The following is a 25,383-nucleotide window of genomic DNA, read 5'->3' on the forward strand; positions in this document are numbered from 1 at the left end:
AATGTTGATGTGTGGATCGCATGTTGTGGTTCCCTCTAAGCTGCGCACCAGAGTGGCAGAAAATCTGCATGAAGGACACCTGGGTACAGTCAAGATGAAGAATCTTGTCTGGAGCTACGCGTGGTGGCGGGGAACAGATTTATCTGAAAGATTTATCTAAACTTTCAAAAAGTCCATTATAGTGCTGGACAAGGGGGAAGTTTCACTACAGCACAAGGTGGACAACTTCCATTTGTGTATCAGAACTCTGTTCATGCAATGACAAATCAAACACCTGCAATGCTGTTCATGAACAGGAATCTGAGATCTCACATAGACCTCCTGAAACCAAACCTCTGAAGGGAAGTACAAAATAAACAGTTCAGCCACTTGCCAAGTGAAGCAGCAAGGAGCTTAGAAGTTGGACGGGAAGTCCTACCGTGTGATTACCAAGAGGACAAGTGGACACCTGGTAGGATAGCTACAAGAACTGGACCAGTGATATAGATTAGACATGGAGATGTCATGTGGACCAGATACTGGAAGCTCAACTGAAAGAACACACCTGAATCGACTGCGTCCAACAAGATGGGCATATTACAGTCACCGGAAAGCGAGAATGTTGTCTTAGACTAGACATCTCCCAAACCTGATGCCAGTCCACAGATCCAGGGGCGCGACAAGAACATTATTGTTAACAAGGCACCTGCCAAACTTGATGCCACTCCACAGGTCCAGAGGCATTGTCCTGAAAATAGCAGTGTGCCAACCAAAAGACTGAACCTTTCGAACTGTGAAGTTGTTATGGACTGTTATTGTGAAAGCATGTTTATTTGGAATATGGGTTTATGAAAGGGAAATTGAATGTTTTCTACATATACAGTTTTATGTTGCATTAATCTAAAGGGAGAGGAAGTGTAATGCATGGATCTATTTCTTTTCGAGCAATGACCCACCCCCCTCCCTCAGCACTACATACTGATCTGTTGTCTGCACATGCCCATTGCTCGCTCACTCTCGCTACAATGTGAATACTTCAGTTAAAGCCATCGTCCGTGTGCATACTTTTATTTAACCGATATGTAGCTGTGCACAGACAACACAAACAAATCAGGTTGCTTCATAATTTGAAAAATGGGTACATATTTGAACGCAAACAACAGGAATTCTGCAGATGCTGGAAATTCAAGCAACACACATCAAAGTTGCTGGTGAACGCAGCAGGTCAGGCAGCATCTCTAGGAAGAGGTACAGTTGACGTTTCAGGCCGAGACCCTTCGTCAGGACTAACTGAAGGAAGAGTTAGTAAGAGATTTGAAAGTGTGAGGGGGAGGGGGAGATCCAAAATGATAGGAGAAGACAGGAGGGGGAGGGATGGAGCCAAGAGCTGGGCAGGTGATTGGCAAAGGGGATATGAGAGGATTATGGGACAGGAGGTCCAGGGAGAAAGACGGGGTGGGGGGGGGGAACCCAGAGGATGGGCAAGGGGTATAGTCAGAGGGAGAAAAAGGAGAGTGAGAGAAAGAATGTGTGTATAAAAATAAATAACGGATGGGGCACTAAGCACATCTTTCCCTCCCCCCCCTCTGCTTTCCACAGGGATCGCTCCCTTGTCCATTTGTTCCCCCCCATCCCTCCCCACTGATCTCCCTCCTGGCACTTATCCTTGTAATCGGAACAAGTGCTATACATGCCTTTACACTTCCTCCCTTACCACCATTCAGGGCCCCAGACAGTCCTTCCAGGTGAGGCAACACTTCACCTGTGAGTCGGCTGGGGTGATATACTGCGTCCAGTGCTCCCGATGTGGCTTTCTATATATTGGCGAGACCCGACGCAGACTGGGAGACAGCTTTGCTGAACACCTACGTTCTGTCTGCCAGAGAAAGCAGGATCTCCCAGTGGCCACACATTTTAATTCCACATCCCATTCCATTCTGACATGTCTATCCACGGCCTCCTCTACTATAAAGATGAAGCCACACTCAGGTTGGAGGAACAACACCTTATATACCGTCTGGGTAGCCTCCAACCTGATGGCATGAACATCGACTTCTCTAACTTCCGCTAATGCCCCACCTCCCCCGCGTACCCCATCCGTTATTTATTTTTATACACACATTCTTTCTCTCACTCTCCTTTTTCTCCCTCTGTCCCTCTGACTATACCCCTTGCCCATCCTCTGGGTTCCCCCCCCACCCCCTGTCTTTCTCCCTGGACCTCCTGTCCCATGATCCTCTCATATCCCCTTTGCCAATCACCTGTCCAGCTCTTGGCTCCATCCCTCCCTCTCCTGTCTTCTCCCATCATTTTGGATCTCCCCCTCTCCCTCACACTTTCAAATCTCTTACTAACTCTTCCTTCAGTTAGTCCTGACGAAGGGTCTCGGCCGGAAACGTCGACTGTACCTCTTCCTAGAGATGCTGCCTGGCCTGCTGCATTCACCAGCAACTTTGATGTGTGTTACATATTTGAACCATATTTTGAATAAAATTAGTTGCTTTTACTCGCCTCCGAACAAGAGTCTTTTATGATCGTGACATCCGAACAGCCACCAAAATGTTAGTGTACAAAGCAGTGATAATCCCAACGCTCCTGTATGCATCAGAAACCTGGATAACATAACGATGACATCTGAAGGCACTTGAAAAGTTCCATTAACGCTGTCTTCGAAACACCTTAAATATCAGCTGGGAAGGTAGAAGAACCAATGTCAGTGTGCTAAATGAAGCAAAAGCAACAAGCATTGAAGCCCACGTCATCAAGAACCAACTAAGATGGAGCGGTCATGTTGTTCAGATGAAAGACGAATGCCTGCCAAAACAAATCTTCTACTCCCAGCTTAAAGAAGGCAAACGTAAAAGAGGCGGACAACAGAAGAGATTCAAAGATGTCTTAAAAGCTAACATGAAGAAATGTAACGTCGGCATCAACAATTGGGAAAGCAACGCCAAGGACAGGAAACTCTGGCAAGCCATCATCCGAGAAGGAGCAGCAACTTTCGAAGCCAACAGATGTACAGAATTAGAAGAAAAAAGAAGAAAATGGAAAGAGAGGCAGCAACAAACAAAGCCCGATCTGCCATCTGGAACTACCTGTCCTGAATGCGGAAGAACTTTAAAAGCCAAGATTGGACTCATAAGCCATTTGAGAGCCCATAGGTAGATCAACAGAACAAAGACCATCATCCTTGACCTCGAGGGATAGCCACGACAACGGCGAGTTGCTTTTAGAAATAGCTAATGAAATCGTGGAGGCTTAGATTTAGCTGCTGTGTTTATCGAAGTTCAAAGTTACTATTCTATAGATTTGCTAAGTATGCCCACAGAAAAAAAGAATCTCAGGGTTCTATATGGTGACATATACAGTGGCATGCAAAAGTTTGGGCGCCCCGGTCAAAATTTCTACTGCTGTGAATAAGTGAGTAGAAGATGAACTGATCTCAAAAATTATAAAGTTAAAGATGAAACATTCTTTTCAACATTTTAAGCAAGATTAGTGTATTATTTTTTGTACAATTTTAGAGTGGAAAAAAGGTAAGGAGCACCATACAAAAGTTTGGGCACCCCAAGAGATTTGAGCTCTCTGATAACTTTTACCAAGGTCTCAGACCTTAATTAGCTTGTTAGGGCTATGGCTTGTTCACAGTCATCGTTAGGAAAGGCCAGGTGATGCAAATTTCAAAGCTTTATAAATACTCTGACTCCTCAAACCACTCCTCTAAGCAGCTGCCTAGCACTCTGAAAATTAAAATAAATGATGCCCACAAAGCAGGAGAAGGCTATAAGAAGATAGCAAAGCGTTTTCAGGTAGCTGTTTCCTCAGTTTGTAATGTAATTAAGAAATGGCAGTTAACAGGATCGGTGGATGTCAAGTTGAGGTCTGGAAGACCAAGAAAACTTTCTGAGAGAACTGCTCGTAGAATTGCTAGAATGGCAAATCAAAAACCCCGTTTGACTGCAAAAGACCTTCAGGAAGATTTAACAGACTCTGAAGGGGTGGTGCACTGTTCTACTGTGCAGCAATACCTGTACAAATATGACCTTCATGGAAGAGTCATCAGAAGAAAACCCTGCGTACCCACCACAAAATTCAGTGTCAGAAGTTTGCAAAGGAACATCTAAACAAGCCTGATGCATTTTGGAAACAAATCTTGTGGGCTGATGAAGTTAAAGTAGAACTTTTTGGCTGCAATGAGCAAAGGTATGTTTGAAGAAAAAAGGGTGCAGCATTTCATGAAAAGAACACCTCTCCAACTGTTAAGCACGGGGGTGGATCGATCATGCTTCGGGGAACATTTCACTTGTAGAGGGAAGAATGAATTCAATTAAATACCGCAAATTCTGGAAGCAAACATTACACTGTAAAAAAACAAAAAGCTGAAGATGAAAAGAGGATGGTTTCTACAACAAGATAATGATCCTAAACATACCTCAAAATCCACAATGGACTACCTCAAGAGGCACAAGCTGAAGGTTTTGCCATGGCCCTCACAGTCCCCTGACCTAAACATCATCGAAAATCTGTGGATAGACCTCAAAAGAGCAGTGCATGCAAGACAGCCCAAGAATCTCACAGAGCTAGAAGGCTTTTGCAAGGAAGAATGGGTGAAAATCCCCCAAACAAGAATTGAAAGACCCTTAGCTGGCTACAGAAAGCATTTGCTAGCTGTGATACTTGCCAAAGGGGGTGTTACTAAGTACTAACCATGCAGGGTGCCCAAACTTTTGCCACGGTCCCTTTTCCTTTTTTATTTTGAAACTGTAAAAGATGGAAATAAAAAAGTAATCTTGCTTAAAATATTAAAGAAATATGTCATCTTTAACTTTATGGCTTTTGGAAATCAAGTCATATTTTACTCACCTAGCTGTTCACAGTAACAGAAATTTTGACCAGGGTGCCCAAACTTTTGCATGCCACTGTATGTAAGAATCTATCCAACCTTGTCCTAAATATATTTACTTAGGTAGCCTCCACTGCTTCATTGGGCAGAGAATTCCTTAGATTCACCACTCTCTGAGAAAAGCAGTCAGTTGCTCCTCATCTCCATCCTAAATCTACTCCTCTGAATTTTGAGGCTATGTCCCCTAATTCTAGTCTCACCTACCTGTGGAAACTACTTTCCTGCCTCTATCTTATCTATCCCTTTCATAATTTTGTATGTTTCAATAACATCTCCTCTCATTCTTCTGAATTCCAGCAAGTACAGTCCCATGTGACTCAGTCTTTCCTCACAGTCTAACCCTCTCATCTCTGGAATCAACCTGATGAACCTCCTCTGCACCACCTCCAAAGCCAGTATATCCTTCCTCAAGTAAGGAGACCAGAACTGCACACACTACTCCAGATGCAGCCTCACCAGTACCCTGTACAGCTGCAGGATAACCTCCCTGCTCTTAAATTTAATCCCTCTAGCACTGAAGGCCAACATTTGCCTTCTTGATAGCTTGCTATACCTCCAAAACAACCTTTTGTGATTCATGCACAAACACTCCCAAGACCCTCTGCACAGCAGCATGCTGCAATTTTTTTTACCATTTAAATAACAATTTGCTCTTTCATTTTTCCTTCCAAAGTGGATGACTTCACATTTACCAACATTGTACTCCTCCGCCAGACCTTTGCCCACTCACTTAACCCATCTATATCTCTCTGCAGACTCTCCATATCTTCTGCACAATTTGCTTTTCCACTCAATTTAGTATCAATCAGCAAACTTAGATGCACTACACACTGTCATCTTTAACTTCATGCCTTTTGGAAATCAGGTCATCTTTTACCCGCTTAGCTATTCACAGTAACAGAAATTTTGACCGGGGTGCCCAAACCTTTGCATGCCACTGTATGTACTATGATAATAAATTTAACTTTGAGCTTTGAAATTATTATACTGTAAATCTTTACTGATCCACAGTAGCCAACGAACTTGTACTAGTACTGGTTTCAAGGATAAAGTTTCTTTGCTTGGCAATTTGTAAATTACGCTTTAAATTCTGTTTTTGATGCAAGACTGTCTGCATTATATCCATGGCACTTTAACTTTGTTTATAATGTTCTTCTAATATGTGTTTTTTTTTCCTATCTTCAGTATATGCAAAATCAGAATGACCCTAGTAGGATAGATCTTACAGTCAACATTCTGACAATGGGATATTGGCCAACGTACACACCAATGGAAATCCATCTGCCTTCTGAGGTATGTGCAGATGACATTCAGTGCATATTCCTCTAAGCCTTACCAAGTGTTTCTTTAATAATACTCTTGTGTCTGCTTCAACCACCCATCACTCCCTGTGTAGAAAAATTTGCCTCTCAGGTCCCTTTAAAATCTTACCCCTCTCACCATATATATTCACACCTTCCCCCCGCTCCCCCTGCCCCTACATCCTGAGAGGAGATCATGACCTGGATTGTGGTGAGTCCTTGATGGATGCTGCGTTCTGGGGGCAGTGCTTCATCCACAACTGGTGTGTCCTGTTCTGGCTGCCATGTTTTGAGTTGATTTGAAAGAGATTTTTCAAAATGGGACCAAGGAGGAACTTTGGTTGTATGGATAGATTAGAAAGACTAGAGTTGTCACCTTGGAACCCTTGGCTTGCAGGTACAACAGGTTATTAAGAATGCAAACAGAATTTTGGCCTTCATTGCTAGAGGGATTGAATTCAGGAGCAGGAAGGTCATGCTGCAGCTAAACAGGGTATTGGTAGGGCCGCATCTGGAGTACTGTGTGCAGTTCTGGTCTCCATACTTTAGGAAGGATATACTGGCTTTGGAGGCAGTGCAGAGGAGTTCACCTGGTTGATTCCAGGGATGAAGGGGTTAACCTATGAGGAGTGATTGAGTCGCCTGGGACTATACTGTCTGGAATTCAGAAGAATGAGAGAGGATCTTATAACATACAAAATTTTGAAAGGGATAGATAATAAGATAGAAGTAGGAAGGTTGTTTCCATTCGTAGGTGAGACTAGAACTAGGGGATATTGCCTCAAGATTTAGGACGGAGATGAGGAGAAATTGTTTTTCCCAGAGAGTGGTGAATCTGTGGAATTCTCTGCCCAGTGAAGCAGTTGAGGCTTCTTCACTAAGTATATTTCAGATACAGTTAGATAAGTTTTTACATAGTAAGGGAATTAAGGGTTAAGGGGAAAAGACAGGTAGATGGAGCTGAGTTTACGGACAGATCAGCCATGATCTTATTGAATAGCGGGGCAGGCTGGATGGGCCGGATGGCCTACTCCTGCTCCTATTTCTTATGTAACCAAGAAGGAGCTCTAAAAAGATATTTAAAATCATGGAGAATATGGACAGGGTTAATGAAGATTCTTTTTCTATTGGTGAAGGACTCAAGGAAACTTAGATGAGGCTGCTAAACAAGATAAGAGCCCATGATAGAAACATAGAAAACCTACAGCACAATACAGGCCCTTCGGCCCACAAAGTTGTGCCGAACATGTCCCTACCTTAGAAATTACTGGACTTTCCCGTAGCCCTCTATTTTTCTAAGCTCCATATACCTATCGAAAGGTTTCTTAAAAGATCCTATCGTATCCATCTCCACCACCATTGCCGGCAGCCCATTCCATGCACTCACCATTCTCTGAGTAAAATACCTGCCCCTGACATCACCTCTGTACCTACTCCCCAGCACCTTAAACCTGTGTCCTCTTGTGGTAACCATTTCAGCCCTGGGAAAAAGCCTCTGACTATCCACACGATCAATGCTTCTCATCATCTTATACACCTCTATCAGGTCACCTCTCATCCCCTGTCGCTCCAAGGAGAAAAGGCCAAGTTCACTCAACCTGTTTTCGTAAGGCATGCTCCCCAATCCAGGCAACATCCTTGTAAATCTCCTCTGCACCCTTTCTATGGCTTCCATATCCTTCCTGTAGAGAGGCGACCAGAACTGAGCACAGTACTCCAAGTGAGGTCTGACCAGGGTCCTATATAGCTGCAACATTACCTCTCACGTCCTAAATTCAGTTCCACGATTGATGAAGGCCAATATTCCGTATGTCTTCTTAACCACAGAGCCAACCTGTGGAGCTGCTTTGAGCGTCTTGTGGACTCGGACCCCAAGATCCCTCTGATCCTCCACACTGCCAGGAGTCTTACCATTAATACTATATTAATACTGTAATATGATATTACAGGAAAGATACTAGCATGGACAGAATATTGGCTGACTGGAAGGAAGCAAAGAGTGAGAATAAAGAGGACCTTTCCTGGTTTGCTGCTGGTGTCTAGTGGTGTTCCGTAATGGCCAGAGTTCGGACTGCTTTTCAAGTTATATGGCAATGATTTGGATGACAGATTTGATGGCTTTGTGGTCAGGTTTGCAGATGGTACTGATAGGTGAAGGGGCAGGTAATGTTAAGGAAGCAGGGAGTCTGCAGAGGGGACAGATGAGTAGACTGGGTAAAGAAGTGACAGATGGGATATAGTATATAGTCATCCACTTTGGTAGAAAGAGTAAAGGCTTAGACTGTTTTCTAAACAGGGAGAAATCGGGATGCAAAGGGACTTAAGGGGTCCTTGTTCAGAGTTCTTTAAAGGTTACCTTGCAGGTTGAGTCGGTGGTTAGGAAGGCAAATGCAATGTTAGCATTTATTTTGAGAGGATGAGAATATAATAGCAAGGATGTAATGCTGAGGCTTTTTAAGGCTTCAGTCAGGGCACACTTGGTATATTGTGAGCAGTTTTAGGCTCTTTACCTGAGAAAGATGTGCTGACATTGAAGAGGGTCCAGAGGACGTTCAGACAGATGATTCTGGGAATGAAAGGGTTAATGTATGAGGAGTGTTTGGTGACTGGGCCTGGACTTGTGGAGTTTACAAGAATGAGGCGGGGATACCATTGAAACCTATCAAATATTGAAAAGCCTAGATAGAGTGGACGTGGAGAAGAGTGGGCAGAGCCTCAGAATAGAATAGGATATCCCTTTAGAACACAGATAAAGAGGTATTTCTTTAACCAGAGTGTGGTGAATCTGTGGAAGTTATTGCCAGTGGAGGCCAAGTCATTGGATATATTTAAAGCAGAGCTTAAAAGGTTCTTGATGAATAAGGGCATCAAGCGCTGCAGAGAAAAGACAGGAGAATGGGGTTGACAGGGATAATAAATCAGCCATGATGGAATAGCAGAGCAGACTCAATGGGCCGAATGGCTTAATTCTGTTCCTATGTATTTTAGAGGGAAATAGAACTTTCCTCACTGCTTGTGCAGAATTAGAGAGGTTAGAATATTTGTATGGAACAATGAAAGTCAAGGAACAAGAAATTCTGTAGAATTTGAAAATCCAAAGCAACACACATAATGCTAAAGGAACTCAGCAAGTCAGGTAGCAACCATGAAAGTGAACAAACAGTTGACATTTCAGGCCGAAACCTATCTTCAGGACCGGAAAGAAAAGGGGAAGGTGCCAGAATAAATAGGTTCGGGGGAGGAGAAGAGAGGATAGCTAGAAAGTGATGAGGTGAAGCCTGGTGGGTAGGAAAGTTTTTAGGCTGAGAGGAAGAATTCTGATAGAAGTGGAGAGCAAACATTGGAAAGGAAAAAGGGCACCAGGGAGAGGTGATGGGCAGGTGCAAAGAGATAAGAGGCCAGAGTGGGGAATAGAAGAAGAGGGAATGGGAGAGGAATTTTTTTTTACCGGAAGGAAAAATCAATATTCATGGCGTTGGGTTGGAGGGTACTCTGATGGAATAGAAGGTGTTGCTCCTCCACCCTGAGGGTGGCCTCATCATGGCACAAGAACTTGGCCATGGACTGACATGTCCAAATGGAAATGGCAATTGGAATTAAACTGTTGGGCCACCGGGAAGTTCTACTTTTGGCAGATGGTGGAGGTGCTTGATGAAGCAGTCCCCCAAATCACGATGGGTCTCACCAATGTAGAGGAGGCTGCATCGGGAGCACTGAAACAATAGACTGCCCCAGCAGATTCACAGGCAAAGGGTTGCCTCACCTGGAAGGACTGCCTGGGACCCTGAATGGAGGTGAGGGAGGAGGTGAATATGAAAAAAAATAATTTGGGCAGTTTTCATAGAGGAGATGGTTTCCCTTGGCAGATGTAATAACACAGATTTAACGTAACTGGCAGAACAATTGGATGAATAATGGGAATTTTGTGCATCGAGTTAGGATGTGGAGTGAACGTTGAAAAGGTGGAAGCCTATTTAAAAGTAATTTGAAAAAGGGGGGCTGAATAAATACTTGAAGAAAAGTATTGAGGGCAATGAGGAAGTGGTAGCTGCATGCGACTAATATGGTAATTCTATTAAATGTCAGCAATGAGCTGCAAGGCCACGATGCAAATGAGCATAAGTTCTCGACTTCATAATGTGTGTTACATTTCATTATGTTTTCAGATGGTGAAATTACAGGAGGTATTTAAGACATTCTACCTCGGAAAGCACAGTGGGAGGAAACTACAGTGGCAGGCCACATTAGGGCATTCAGTTTTGAAAGCAGATTTTAAAGAGGTAATAGTTTGATATAAATATTTTTAGACGTATCATTGCATACTTAAATAAAGGAGGCACTGACCTTTCCAAATTACCCATCACAGATTGGTATAGAATGGCTTGGTAGATAAATATAAACATTTCTTCCATTAGCTGACCAACTTAAAAGAGGGAGATACACAGAAGGACCAGACCGTTTAGCTCTCTGATACTTTGTACTGTTAAATCATGGCTAATCAATATCTTAATTTCTCATCACCTCCATGCACATGAACTCAGATAAGGGATTGTTTAAATGTTACCATGGGGTTCAGATATTCAGATGATATTAACAATTTGGATGGTGTTATGTGTCCAAAGTGAGCAATAGAATATTGTAGGGTCCCAGCCAAGGTAGATGGATGTGTAAGTAAGTAAGCAAGATGATGACAGATGAAAAGGTAGAAAATATTTTCTATGTATAGAAGGGTCTTAATGTACATGCAACATGCACATACATGCACATACAATAAGTGAAAAGTCAGCAATTTACTGTTTTTAATCATTTGCTTTCCAAAATTAAGTCTTGCTACAATTCTGCAGTATAGTGAGTCTATACCTGAAGTACTGCTTGCAGATTTGGTGTCTGTATCAAATGTATTATTTGATAAGGTGCTGCAAATTTGAAATACAGAGAGAAAATGCTGAAAACACCTAGTCAGGCAGTTACTTATGAGAGAAGCAATTAATGTTTCATGTCATTATTCATGACCTTTATTAGAACTGTGGTTTCTAACACTCTAGATCTTTCTACCCCTTGTATCTTCTCTGCCAATTTCACTATTCCTTCTGTCAATCCCTAGGAACTGAAATGACCCATCCTTGACAGAACCAGCTTAGTGCCTATATTGTGGCATCTCAATAAATTTGAAACCCAACCTGACATCGAGCTCTTCATCCACTGGCAAAGATTCTTGATCCAGAAACCTTGCAAAAACCCTTTCTCCCAGTTTTAGAATTCCTGATGCACTAAGCCTCTTAGCCTCTTTCCAATTTACCACCAAAGCTTTTCACAATGTCACAATCAAGATAAACTGCTGGAGGAATTTGGTGAGTTGGGTGGCATCTGTGGAGTGAAGTGGACAGTCAGCAAACCTAGTATTTGTTCTCTCTCCCACTCCCCCCCCCCCCCCCCACCGTTGCTCTTATAACTCCCTCTGAATTGCAGCTCTCCATTTGCCTGGATAGGTGTAGTTTCAATAACACACGATGTTAAACTCATGGATAGCATCCTGTTTGATAGACAACTACTAACCTACCTTGCACACTCTCTTCCACTACCACTCGTGTACAGTGACTGCACTGTAGCCAATGACATTAACTGACCTTCGGACTTGAAATATACTGCCATTCTTCATTGTCAATAGGTCTGAATGTTGAAACTTCCTTTCCAAAGCATGGTGGTATTACCTTCACCACATGAGCTGGGGCAGTTAGAGTCCAACAGTAAACATTTAAAGGTTTTTTGGCATGATGTACTGCTGAGGCTTTATAAAGCATTTATAAGCCAAACTGTATTTGGAACATTGCAAGCAATTTTGGGCCCCATATCCAAGAAAGGTGCTGGTCCTGGAGAAGGTTCTGAGGAGATTCATAGGAATGAAAGGCTTAATATTTGAGCAGTGTTTGATGTCTGGACCAGTAGTTCAGAATGAGGGGAGAATCACACTGAAACTTCAGGATGGTGAAAGGCCTGAATGGAGGAATAGAATTATTATTGCCCACTCAAGATGGTGCCAAGCTGTGATGTCTGTTAAGGTTGTTGCTCAGTCTTGGTTGCATTTTAGTTTCATAGGGAGGGATTTGGGGACAACGAGGGGATTTCGGGCTTTAGTGATGTGGATGAGTTTAGATCAGAGTCCAGGCTGGAGCACTCCATAGTCAAAGGCTAGTGATCCCTGTGGAAGGATGTCGGGCCTGCAAACGCTGTGGATGAACACCTAGCAATCCCCTTTGGCAATGACCAAGATCGCGCAACCTGTGGTCGGAGATCTGCCTGAGTCTGGGTCCCATCATCAGCAAGTCCTGGGGCCAGTACAGAAGGAAGAAGCCCGAAGGCTGAAGACCAAAGTCAGCGAGTTTAGAAATCGAGTCCCAATGGTTGAAACCCTAGTCGGTGCAGCCAGGGGTTGGAGGTTCATTATCTGCTAGTCTGCCGGAGGCCTGTAGATGGCCTGTCCTGGCATCGGAGACCTGTCTGTGAATATAAATGGGTGTATGGCTGGGAGAAAAAGGGTTTGTTTTGTTGCTTGTGTTCATGATGGGTATGCTATGTTGACAATGGAATGTGTGTTGGCACTTGCATGCTGACTCAGGACATCCTTAGATTGTGTTGGTTGTTAACACAAATGGACAGGCCTCCAGTGGACACATCATTGTATGTTTTGGTGATAGATAATAAGGTGCAAGATTATAACAAAGTACAAACGTGTGTGAGGTCAAGAGTCCATCTTAATGGCTAGGAACTATTTAATAGTTTTATCTAGTAGGGCAGAAGCCTGGACCTGGTGATACATTCAGCTTTCAGGCTTTTATATTTTCTGTCCATGAAAAAGGAGAGAAGAGTGAGTCTAATCATTAGGTGTATTTAAGGTAGAGATTGATAGATTTTTGATTGGTAAGCAGTTAAAAGGTTATGAGAGAAAGTGGGAAAATCAGTTGAAAGAAAAAGAAATCAGCCATGATAGAATGGCAGAGCAGGTTTGATGGGCCAGATAGCCTGATTCTGCTCCTTTATCTTATAGTCAAATGTTTTGTATTCAATTCAATTATGGTCTTTTCCACTTAACCTATAAAGGTTATATAGCATAAAAACTTTGGTGTTGATTCGTTTTGCTCTCAATTGATCTTGAGTTTCTTCAATGTATGCTCTAGGGTAAAAAGGAACTGCAGGTTTCACTCTTCCAGACCTTGGTGTTGCTTATGTTCAATGAGCACAATGAGTTCAGTGTGGAAGAAATCAAGGCTGCAACTGGCATAGGTATGGAAACAATATGCTTCCTGTATGGCGGAAATAGTCAACTTTTAAACAAATTTGAATAACTTAAATTTTATAAAGCCAGGATATGTGGAGTTGCCACTTACTAATGAGCAGACTAAAAGATCAGCAATTAATTTGTAGCAATTCATATTTGTAGTTATATATTTTATCACAGATGATTCTAAGTAATGTGCACATCAGATATTAAATTAAATTTGTAAGCCATTGGCTAGACCTGTGTTCCTCTTCTTGATCTCCACACCCATTTGCACCATCATCATAGCTACGATAGGGAAAACTGCACCAACTTCCTTCAAAATCACCTCTGTCCCCTGCAGCTAATATCTGTATCTGTAACTGTAAGTTCTCCTTGATTTGGGCATACATTGCCATTCCTCCTTGCATTTGTTAACACTCATATCACAACTAAGTTGAACGGGGAGCTGAAGTTGCTTGTATTGAAAAGATAGATCAGATGGTATAATTGGTATGAGGTTTGAAGACCATTTTCCAAACATCACTACTAGTCATTATTGTAGCCTCTGTGTGATAATGTTTGAAGCGATAGTTGTATGTCTTTGCATAGTTTTGGTGTATGGACTTTGCTGAGTAGCGTGATTAGAGTTTCTTTTAGTTCAGGATTATTTAATGCACAAGTGATAGAGTGAAAATTCAAAAGGAAAATGTACATCCTCATTAATGTCTAGGACACTGTCAACAGATATGTATTGTGCAGGTTGTCTGGGAAACTTTGAAAGAAAGTTTTTATTCATGGCCTGCACTGCATCCCTTTTGGTGTTCAAATTGCACTGTCCCACAACCAATGCCAATTCAAATACTGTTGGGTGACATTTTGGAAAGTAACCTGCATCATATAGAATATTACAACACAGTACAAGCCTTTCCACCCACAATATTGTACTGACCTTATAAACTACTCAAAGATCAATCTAACCATTCCCTCCTGCATAACTCTCCATTTTTCTATCGTCCATATTCCCATCTAGGAGTTCCTTAAATATCCATACTGTATCTACTTCCCCTGCTTCCATTCACCCACCACTCTCTGTATAAAGAACTCACCACACCCCCCATACTTCCTTTCAATTTCTACCTTGAGAGAACATCTCTGGCTATCCACTCTAACTTTGCCTCTTAGCATCTTGTACACCTCCATCAGGTCACCTCTCATCCTTCACTCCAGAGAGAGAAGTCCTAGCTTGCTCAACCGTTCCTCATAAGATGTGCCCTTTAATCCAAGCAGCATCCTAGAAAATCTTCTCTGCACCCTCTCTTTCTTTCTTCTCTTCCTATAATGAGGGTGACCAGAACTGACACAATATTCCATATGTGGTATAACAAGAGCCTCATGCCACTTGCACTTGGTCCCCTAACTAATGAAGGCTAGCACCTCATACACCTTCTTAACAACCCACTCAACTTGTCTGGCAACTATGAGGGATCTGTGGGCGTGGAATCCAAGATCCCTCCGTTCTGATGAGATGTGACAATTCGGTTTATAGTTTCCATCAAAATTATTCCTGTTACGTCTTAATTTTTAATTTTCCCATCTCCTAGTCTGAATAATTTTGATACAGACTTACGGATGGATCAGCTGTTAAATAAATGCACTGTCATATCGGTTTTCAAGTGTAATCATTTAAATTTTTCCCAGGTATATAGAGCAGGTTTTCAGTTCATCTGCTTTAATCTGCTGTGTAATAACTGATAATGTCTGACAACAATCCTCAGCTAGCACTAAAGTAACTACTCCCACTAATTGATTATTGTGGCTACGATCTTGCAACATTTGAATCTAATGCTTTGGTAGCTGCTTTGTGAGCCATTGTATATTTACCCCAGACAATATGTTTACAAGTTTCTTAGAGTTTTTTCCTTTACAGTTCCTTGACCAAAGTATAACATTTGTCAAATTTAAAGGAGGTTTAAAAGCCAAATGTGCAGTTTTCCTCCCATCATAAATGTTGATTTAATGTCTGTTGAAGCAAGGGCAATCATGTTTGGCCTTTGAACTTTAACCAAAAGTAGACTTGTTAGGAAAGTTTTTCCCATTCCATCAGAAGCATCCAAGAAAATTTCCTAGTCATCACAAACAATCTCTAATAGTATCTGAGACATCTCTTTGCTATCTCGCTAAATTTTCTCTTGGATGTATTTGTTAGATTGCTTTAAGTCATGTATGGTCTTTAGCAGAAACAGTGTACAAATTTTCATTCTCTCTTTATGGTACTAGAAAAGAAAAAAAGGGTTAGGTCAGGTCCACCCAAATTTTTAGTTGTTCAAAGATATCAAGAAAGTATTATCAATTTTCAATGGAAATAATAGGCTTCCTTCTCCTTGAGATTTTAGAAAAACCAAGTGCACATCCTAATCCTAATCCTAATTTAGATGCAACATTTGTTATGTCTAATTCATTTTGTTACTGAGCTTTCTGTGTGACCAATGGATGTTCTATTTTGTTATGTGTCTCTGGATGAAGTTTGGTAAAATAATTAAAGTTTTGTTAAATATGTTCTGTTTTTTAATTTCTACTGTAGAGGACGGTGAATTAAGGAGAACGTTGCAGTCTTTAGCTTGCGGTAAAGCTCGTGTGTTGAACAAAGTTCCCAAGGGGAAAGATGTGGAAGATGGAGACAAGTTTATCTTTAATGATGACTTCAAGCACAAACTGTTTAGAATAAAGATTAACCAAATCCAGATGAAGGAAACTGTATGTATCTCCTCCAGTATTCTGAAATTTTACCAAAAATCAATTTGATGCATTCTTATTTGATATCTGCACCCTTTATACCAATAACATTTGATATTGCAGCACCTTTTGGGCAATTCACTTACGGCTATTTCCTCAGATTTTGAAATAGGAATGTATTCATGAAGATATTTTGTTAAGCAGTTTCTGAAATCAAAGTCTGGACAAAATTTAGATGTAGTTTCTTCTATTGTGTGTAGAGTGACACACTATGAGTTATAGAGAAACATCAAGAAAACAAACCCAATAGAGTCGGTGGCATTAGAGTGAAAATTAATAAGGTGAATAATAATAAACTGAAGAATATGTATGAAATTTTACAATTTTTCAGGTTGAGGAGCAGACGAGTACCACTGAACGAGTATTCCAGGATAGACAGTACCAAATCGATGCTGCTATAGTTCGAATCATGAAAATGAGAAGGACACTTAGCCATAACCTCCTTGTTTCAGAACTCTATGACCAGTTGAAATTTCCAGTGAAGGTAATTAAAATTTTTGAATGATGGCACAATTTTTGTTGGAATAAACATTGCAGATGTCCGTTTCACTCCTGGAACTCTGGCCGGATTAGATCCTTTCCTGGAAGCTGAAAATCTTCGCCTCAGAGGCTTGCAACAGGATCAAAGAATGTTACAGTACTAGAACAAGTTGTTCAGCCCACCATGGCTGAACCATCAAGTAACTGTTTCCAGACCTGTCACCTTCTATGCCAGGTGTTCATCTAAATACAGTCTGAAATGTTGTGAGAGTATCCCTTCTGGCAGTCATTTCAGATTTTATCCTCCCTCTGGGTAAAATTCATCCTCAGATCTCCTCTAAATTTCCTACTCCTTATCATATATCTGTGCCTTCTTGTTATAAGAACCACACTTTCTTGCAATCCTTCCCATCCATGCTTCTCATAATGTTGTATATCTTAATCAAGTCCCACTCAGCCTCTCTGCTCCAAAGAAAACAGGACCAGCCTGTTCCTGCCTTTAATCTTTATGAACTGCTATATCTCGAGCAATATTCTTGTGAATCCAGCATCCTCTCCTGTGCAATCCGATCCTGTAAGTTGTAAACCTGAGATTATTATGATTTGTTCTAGATTATGGTTTATCTAGTAAAGACTTGAAACCGTTCAATTCATTGAATGGGAACAGATCAAGGGATCCCACGTCTCGTGCCATTTCTGATGTTTGTTGATTGATTGAGTCTTTCTTGCTTTCTCTCGGTGTACGACATCCTATTCTCAGCTTCAGTTGTAGTGTCTCACAGTGCAGAGATTGAACTTGACACGATTCTGCCAATTCCCACTGAATGGCTGAGGAGCTACTTGTCCTGAATTCATGCATTTAAGGCTGGGACAAAGCAACAATTGAACAAATAATGATGCTATATAGACGAGATAATTATCCCCAGTCATTGTCAATGGGAGTTGTGCAATGGTGGTACTATATATCTGAGAAGTTGCCGGTTCTACTTGGTTTTCCAAAGTGAACAGACTGCACATGTTTTTCCTGATCTTTTCCCAGTTATTTCCATGAAAATGGAAGTGTGGTCAGTCACTGCAGCAGCTGAAACCACCTCACTCCAGTCAAATCAAAACTCCAGTCAACACCCATAGAACCATATACCAGGCTGTCTTGTTTAATTTACTGACATGAGTACAGCACAGCAACAGGTTATTTGTCCCACGATGTTGTGCCAAACCAGCTGAAAAGCAAATCAAACACAGCCAAACACTAATCCCTCCTGCCTATACCATGTCCATATCCTTCCATCTTCCTTACATCCATATACTTATCCAAATATCTTTTAAAAGCCTCTAGTATATTTGCCTCTACCACCACACCAGGCAGCACATTCCAGACATCCACCACTCTCTGAGTAAAAAATATCGCTTAAATCCCCCTTTCACCTTGAAGCCCTCTGGTATTAACATTTCAGCCCTGGGAAGCAGAAGCTTCCTGTCCACTCTAACCACGTCTCTCATAGTCTTGTAAATCTCTTATCAGATCTCCCCTCAGTCTCTGATGCTCCAGAGAAAACAACCCAAGTTTCCAGGCAACATCCTGATAATCCGCTTCTGCACCCTCTCCAAAGCCCTAACATTCTTCCGATAGTTGGGCAATCCAAACTGTACGCAATACTCCAGATGTGGCCTAAACAGAGCATGTTAAAGTTGCGACATGACTTTTGAAGTCGGTGCCTCAACTAAAAAAGCAAGCATTCCATAAGTCTTCCTAACCAAATTATCGACCTGTATAGCTACTTTCAAGGAGCAATGAACTTAGATCCCAAGATCTCTCTGCTCAGCAATACCATAGAGAAACTACAGCACAGAATCAGGCATTTTGGCCCTTCTCTGCTGTGCCGAACCATTTTCTGCCTAGTCCCACTGACCTGCACACGGACCATATCCCTCCATACACCTCCCATCCACGTATCTGTCCAATTTATTCTTAAATGTTAAAAAAAGAATCCGCATTTACCACCTCATCTGGCAGCTGATTCCACACTCCCACCACTCTCTGTGTGAAGAAGCCCCCCCCCCCAATGTTCCCTTTAAACATTTCCCCCTTCACCCTTAACCCATGTCCTCTGGTTTTTTTTCTCCCCTTGCCTCAGTGGAAAAAGCCTGCTTGCATTCACTCTATCTATACCCATCATCATTTTATATACCTCTATCAAATCTCCCCTCATTCTACTACGCTCCATGGAATAAAGTCCTAACCTATTCAACCTTTCTCTGTAACTGAGTTTCTCAAGTCCTGGCAACATCCTTGTAAACCTTCTCTGCACTCTTTCAACCTTATTAATATCCTTCCTGTAATTTGGTGACCAAAACTGAACACAGTACTCCAGATTGGGCCTCACCAATGCCTTATACGACCTCATCATAACATTCCAGCTCTTATACTCAATACTTTGATTAATAAAGGCCATTGTACCAAAAGCTCTCTTTACGACCCTATCTACCTGTGACGCCATTTTTAGGGAATTTTGTATCTGCATTCCCAGATCCCTCTGTTCTACTGCATTCCTCAGTGCCTTACCATTTACCCTGTATGTTTTACCTTGGTTTGTCCTTCCAAAGTGCAATACCTCACACTTGTCTGTATTAAACTCCATTTGCCATTTTTCAGCCCATTTTTCCAGCTGGTCCAAATCCCTCTGCAAGTTTTGAGAACCTTCCTCACTGTCCACTACACCTCCAATCTTTGTATCATCAGCAAATTTGCCGATCCAGTTTACCACATTATCATCCAGATCATTGATATAGATGACAAATAACAATGGACCCAGCACTGATCCCTGTGGCACACCACTAGTCACAGGCCTCCACTCTGAGAAGCAATTCTCTACTGCCACTCTTTGGCTTCTTCCATTGAGCCAATGTCTAATCCAATTTACCACCTCTCCATGTATACCTAGCGACTGAATTTTCCTAACTAACCTCCCATGCGGGACCTTGTCAAAGGCCTTTTTGAAGGCCATGTAGACAACATCCACTGCTTTCCCTTCATCCACTTTCCTGGTAACCTCCTCGAAAAACTCCAATAGATTGGTCAAACATGACCTACCACGCACAAAGCCATGTTGACTCTCCCTAATAAGTCCCTGTCTATCCAAATGCTTGTAGATTCTGTCTCTTCGTACTCCCTCCAATAACTTACCCACTACCAACATCAAACTTACCGGCCTATAATTTCCTGGATTACTTTTCGATCCTTTTTTAAACAACGGAACAACATGAGCCATTCTCCAGTCCTCTGGCACCTCACCCGTAGACACCGACATTTTAAATATGTCTGCCAAGGCCCCTGCAATTTCAACACTAGTCTCCTTCAAGGTCCGAGGGAATACCCTGTCAGGTCTTGGGGATTTATCCACTTCAATTTGCCTCAAGATAGCAAGCACCTTCTCCTTTTCAATCTGTACAGCTTCCATGATCTCACTACTTGTTTCCCTTAATTCCATAGACTTCATGCCAGTTTCCTTAGTAAATACAGACGCAAAAAACCCCATTAAGATCTCCCCCATTTCTTCTGGTTCTGCACATAGCCAACCACGCTGATCTTCAAGAGGACCAATTTTATCTCTTACAATCCTTTTACTCTTAATATACCTGTAAAAGCTCTTTGGATTATCCTTCCAAGGCAACCTCATTTCTTTTAGCCCTCGTGATTTCCTTCTTAAGTATTTTCTTGCACTTTTTATACTCAAGCACCTTATTTACTCCCTGTTTCCTATACATGTCATACAACTCTCTCTTCTTCTTTATCAGAGTTGCAATATCCCTTGAGAACCAAGGTTCCTTATTCCTATTCACTTTGCTTTTAATCCTGACAGGAACATACAAGCTCTGCACTCTCAAAATTTCTCCTTTGAAGGCTTCCCACCTACCGATCACATCCTTGCCAGAGAACAACCTGTCCCAATCCACGCTTTTTAGATCCTTTCTCATTTCTTCAAATTTGGCCTTCTTCCAGTTTAGACCCTACGACCAGATCTATCTTTATCCATGATCAAGTTGAAACTAATGGTGTTATGATCACTGGAACCAAAGTGCTCCCCTACACACACTTCCGTCACTTGTCCTAACTCATTTCCTAATAGGAGATCTAATATTGCATCCCCTCTAGTTGGTACCTCTATATATTGATTTAGAAAACTTTCCTGAACACATTTTACAAATTCTAACCCATCTAGACCCCTAACAGTATGGGAGTCCCAATCAATGTGTGGAAAATTAAAATCCCCTACCACCACAACTTTGTTTCCTGCAGTTGCCTGCTATCTCTCTGTAGATTTGCTCCTCCAATTCTCGCTATTGGATGGTCTATAATACAAACCCACTAATGTGGCCATACCCTTCCTGTTGTCAGCTCCACCCAAAAGGACTTAGTAGACAAGCTCTCTAAGCTGTCCTGCCTGAGCACTGCTGTAGCATTTTCCCTGACAAGCAATGCTACCCCTCCCCCCCTCCTTTCATTCCTCTGCCTCGATCACATCTGTAACATCGGAACCCTGGAATATTGAGCTGCCAGTCCTGCCCCTCCTGTAGCCAAGTTTCACTAATTGCTATAACATCATAATTCCATGTGTCAATCCACACCCTCAACTCGTCTGCTTTCCCCGCAATACTCCTAGCATTGAAATATATACACCTCAGAAGACTTTTACCACCACTCACAACCTTTCTATTTGCGGCTTTGCTTCAACTGTTAACATAATTTATTTTCACCCCAGCCCCACTGTCAGCTCTGGCACTCTGGTTCCCATCCCCCTGCAAATCTAGTTTAAAGCCTCCCCAATAGCACTAACAAACCTCTCTGAAAGGATATTGGTCCCCTTGTAGTTCAAGTGTAACCTGTCTCTCTTGTACAGGTCCCACCTGCCCCAGAAGAGGTCCCAATGATCCTGAAATCTGAAACCCTGCCCCCTACACCAGTTCCTCAGCCACTTGTTCATCCTCCAGAGCATCCTATTCTTACCCTCACTGGCACGTAGCACAGATAGCAATCCTGAGATTACCACCCTCGAGGTCCTGCTTTTCAACTTCCTACGAAGCTCTCTATACTCACTCTCCAGGACCTCCTCACTCTTCCTTGCTGTGTCATTGGCACCGATGTGCACCACGACATCTGGCTGATCACCCTCCCACTTCAGAATGTCTTGTAAGCGATCAGAGACGTCCTTGACCCTGGCACCCTGGAGGCAACAAGCCATCCTGGATTCTCTGTCATGACCACAGAACCTCCTATCTGCACCTCTAACTATCAAGTCCCCTATCACTACCGCTCTCCTCTTTTTCCACCCTCCCTTCTGCACTGCAGAACCAGACTCAGTGCCAGAGATCTAGCTGCTGCAGCTTGTCCCAGGTAAGTCATCCCCCCCCAACAGCATCCAATGCGGTATACTTATTTTTGAGGGGAATGGCTACAGGGGAACCCTGCTCTGCCTGCCCTTTCCTCTTCCCTCGCCTGAAAGTGACCCAATTTTCTGTGATCTGCTCCTTTGGCGTAGCTACCTCCCTGTAGCTACTATCTATAATCTCATTCTCCCGAATGATCCAGAGATCATCCAGCTCCTGCTCCAGTTCCCTAACGCGGTTTGTTAGGAGCCACAGCTGGATGCACTTCTTGCAAGCGTCGTTGTCAGGGACACCGGAGAGCTCCCTGACTTCCCACATCTTGCAAGAGGAGCATTCCAACATCCTGCCTGGTATTCTCTCTACTCTTTAAAAAAAAACTGGACAAAAAAAACTTACTGGAACCTACCCTGGCCTCTGCCTGTTCTCGCCAAAGCCTGTTGAGCCAAAGCCGTCCCACTCTGCTCCATCTCACTCCGCTGCCCGCTGTATATGGTGGTCTCTTTATAAACCTTGGCGCACTACGTCACGCGCCTGCACAGCGCTGACCCTTCTCCTCGAGCTGTGTTTAAAAAAAAGACTTTTTGCACCCGATTTCTTCACTCTCTTCTTCTCAGCTGCTTGCTTCGACTGAAATCTTGCCCTTAACAGTGTACTGTCTCCTTGCATTTGTCCTACCGAGGTGCAACACCTCACATTTACCTGGGTTAAACCCCATCTGCCATTTTTCAGTCCATATCTGCAACTGGTCAATATTGTGCTATATTCTTTGCCAGTCTTCTACACCAGCGGTCCCCAACCACCGGGCCGCGGACCGGTACCAGGGCGCAAAGCATGCGCTATCGGGCCGCGAGGAAACGATATGATTTGGCGATATGAGTCAGCTGCACCTTTCCTCATTCCTTGTCATGCCCACTGTTGAGCCATTACGCACGCGAGGTCATTACCCGCGCGTCATCCATGTCAACGCGGGAAGGAGATCAACTCCTCGAGCTTGCAAATGACGGCGGGCTGAGAAGTATGTTTGACATAACATCTCTGCCGGCATTCCGGATCAAAGGCAAGGGTAAATATCCTGAGATAGCCAGGAAAGCACTGAAAACGTTGCTTCCATTTCCAACATATCTCTGCAATGAATGCAACGAAAACTAAATTGCGGAATAGACTGGACAGAAGGAACCTCCTTCGAGTATCGCTGTCTCCCATCACCCCTCGTTGGCACCGTGTGGTTGCAGGAAAACAAGCCCAGGGCTCCCACTGATTCAGAAATATTGGTGTGTTTCAATGATTTTATATGTTCATACGGGGAAAATATGTGCTGTGTGTTTAGTATCCAAACGTTACTTAAAATGTTATGATGCTGTTGACTTATATAACCATATAACAATTGCAGCACGGAAACAGGCGATCTCTGCCCTTCTAGTCTGTGCCGAACACTACTCTCACCTAGTCCCACCGACCTGCGCTCAGCCCATAACCCTCTATTCCTTTCCTGTCCATATACCTATCCAATTTTTATTTTAAATGATAATGTCGAACCTGCCTCTTCCACTTCTACTGGAAGTTCGTTCAACACTTACTTCAAGCTCCCCGTCCTCCCCTGATAATTGACTTATCACTATATTCATGCGAGAAAAATATGCACTGTGTGTTTAATATTAAATTCGTTAGATAAACCCTTTTAGAAACAAAATTGAGTGTATTAGCCACTTATCACCTATATTCCGGTCGTGATTAACACCACCCCCACCCCCGTACAGAATCGCCAAAAACGATTTATAAAAAAAATCGGCACTTACATGCATACGCAAATCATGCATGCACACTGGTGCCAGCGCAAGGCTTCATGGTCATTGTAGTCTCTAGTGGTAAAAAACGTATTTGACTGCTGCTCTTGTCCGTTGACAACCCTCCCCCCCGCCCCGGTCGGCCAGTCCGCGAGAATATTGTCAATATGAAACCGGTCCGCAGTGCAAAAAAGGTTGGGGACCCCTGTTCTACACTATCCACAACTCCACCAATCTTCGTGTCATTCCCAAATTTACTAACCTACCCAACTACATTTTCATCCAGGTCATTTATATACATCTCAAACAGCAGACAGGTCCCGGCAAAACTCCACTAATTACAGACCTCCAGCTCAAAGAAGTCCCTTCAACCAGTACCCTCTGTCTTCTATGCGCAAGCCAGTTATGAATCCAAACAGCCAATTCTCCGCAAACCCTATGTATCTTAATCTTCTGGTTTAGCCCCCATGACAGACTTTGTCAAACACCTTACTAAAATCCATGTAGACAACATCCACTGCCCTACCCTCATCAGGCTCTCTTGACACCTTGGCAGAAAACTCAATCAAGTTGGTAAGGTACACCTTGCCATGCAGAAAGCAATGCTGGCTCTCCCTAACTATGCCATTGATTTTCAAATTATCATAAATCCTGTCCCTAAGAATTTTTTTCCAGCAATTTCCCTACAACTGATGTGAGACTCACTGCTCTATAGTTCTCAGGATTTCCCCTTGTTCCCTTCTTAAATAGTGGTACAACATCACCAGTCCTCTGGGACATCGCCTGTGGCTAGAGGACACAAAGATACTGGTCAAGTGCCAACAATCTCATCCTTTGCCTCCTTCAGTAACCTGGGGTGAATCCCATCGGGCCCTGGGACTTATCCACCTTAATATTCATTTGGAAGCCCAACACTTCCTCCTTGACTTCTAACAAGCCTATCGTATTTATACACTCAGTAATGATCTCCTGGTTCTCCGTATCCTTTTCCTTGATAAATACAAAAGCAAAGTACTCATTAAGTACCTCACTCACATTCTCTGCATCCAAGCAAATGTTCCCCCCTTTATTCTTGAATGGTCCCATCCTTTCCCTAGTTATTCCTAATTTCCCTAGGAAATTAGGTGAGCCAGAAGGGGCCATGAGAAGGCCTTGGCGGGCAGGATTAAGGAAAACCCCAAGGCATTCTACAAGTATGTGAAGAGCAAGAGGATAAGACATGAAAGAATAGGACCAATCAAGTGTGAGAGTGGAAAAGTATGTATGGAACCAGAGGAAATAGCAGAGGTACTCAATGAATACTTTACTTTAATATTCACTATGGAAAAGGATCTTGGTGATTGTAGTGATGACTTGCAGCAGACTGGAAAGCTTGAGCATGTAGATATTAAGAAAGAGAATGTGCTGGAGCTTTTGGAAAGCATCAAGTTGGATAAGTCGCCAGGACCAGATAAGATGTACCCCAGGCTACTGTGGGAAACGAGGGAGGAGATTGCTGAG

The 25,383-nt window shown here is 42.7% G+C and overlaps 1 protein-coding gene across 4 annotated transcripts in view; it reads left to right on the forward strand.

Moving 5' to 3' along the window:
* Positions 1-25,383, forward strand: part of LOC134348213 (cullin-4A-like) — a 93,926-nt gene that overhangs the window by 64,013 nt on the left and 4,530 nt on the right. For 2 of the 4 annotated variants that reach the window (XM_063051241.1, XM_063051243.1), the window contains 5 exons: positions 6,068-6,175; positions 10,350-10,463; positions 13,359-13,464; positions 16,023-16,195; positions 16,566-16,718. In XM_063051241.1, the coding sequence (XP_062907311.1) occupies positions 6,068-6,175; positions 10,350-10,463; positions 13,359-13,464; positions 16,023-16,195; positions 16,566-16,718 (654 nt within the window). Of the gene's footprint in view, positions 1-6,067; positions 6,176-10,349; positions 10,464-13,358; positions 13,465-16,022; positions 16,196-16,565; positions 16,719-25,383 lie in introns of those variants that run through there. The other 2 variants (XM_063051242.1, XR_010018375.1) reach the window with 2 other exon arrangements.

This window comes from Mobula hypostoma, chromosome 6 (genome assembly GCF_963921235.1).
Source record: "Mobula hypostoma chromosome 6, sMobHyp1.1, whole genome shotgun sequence".
NCBI classification, from domain to species: Eukaryota; Metazoa; Chordata; class Chondrichthyes; order Myliobatiformes; family Myliobatidae; genus Mobula; species Mobula hypostoma.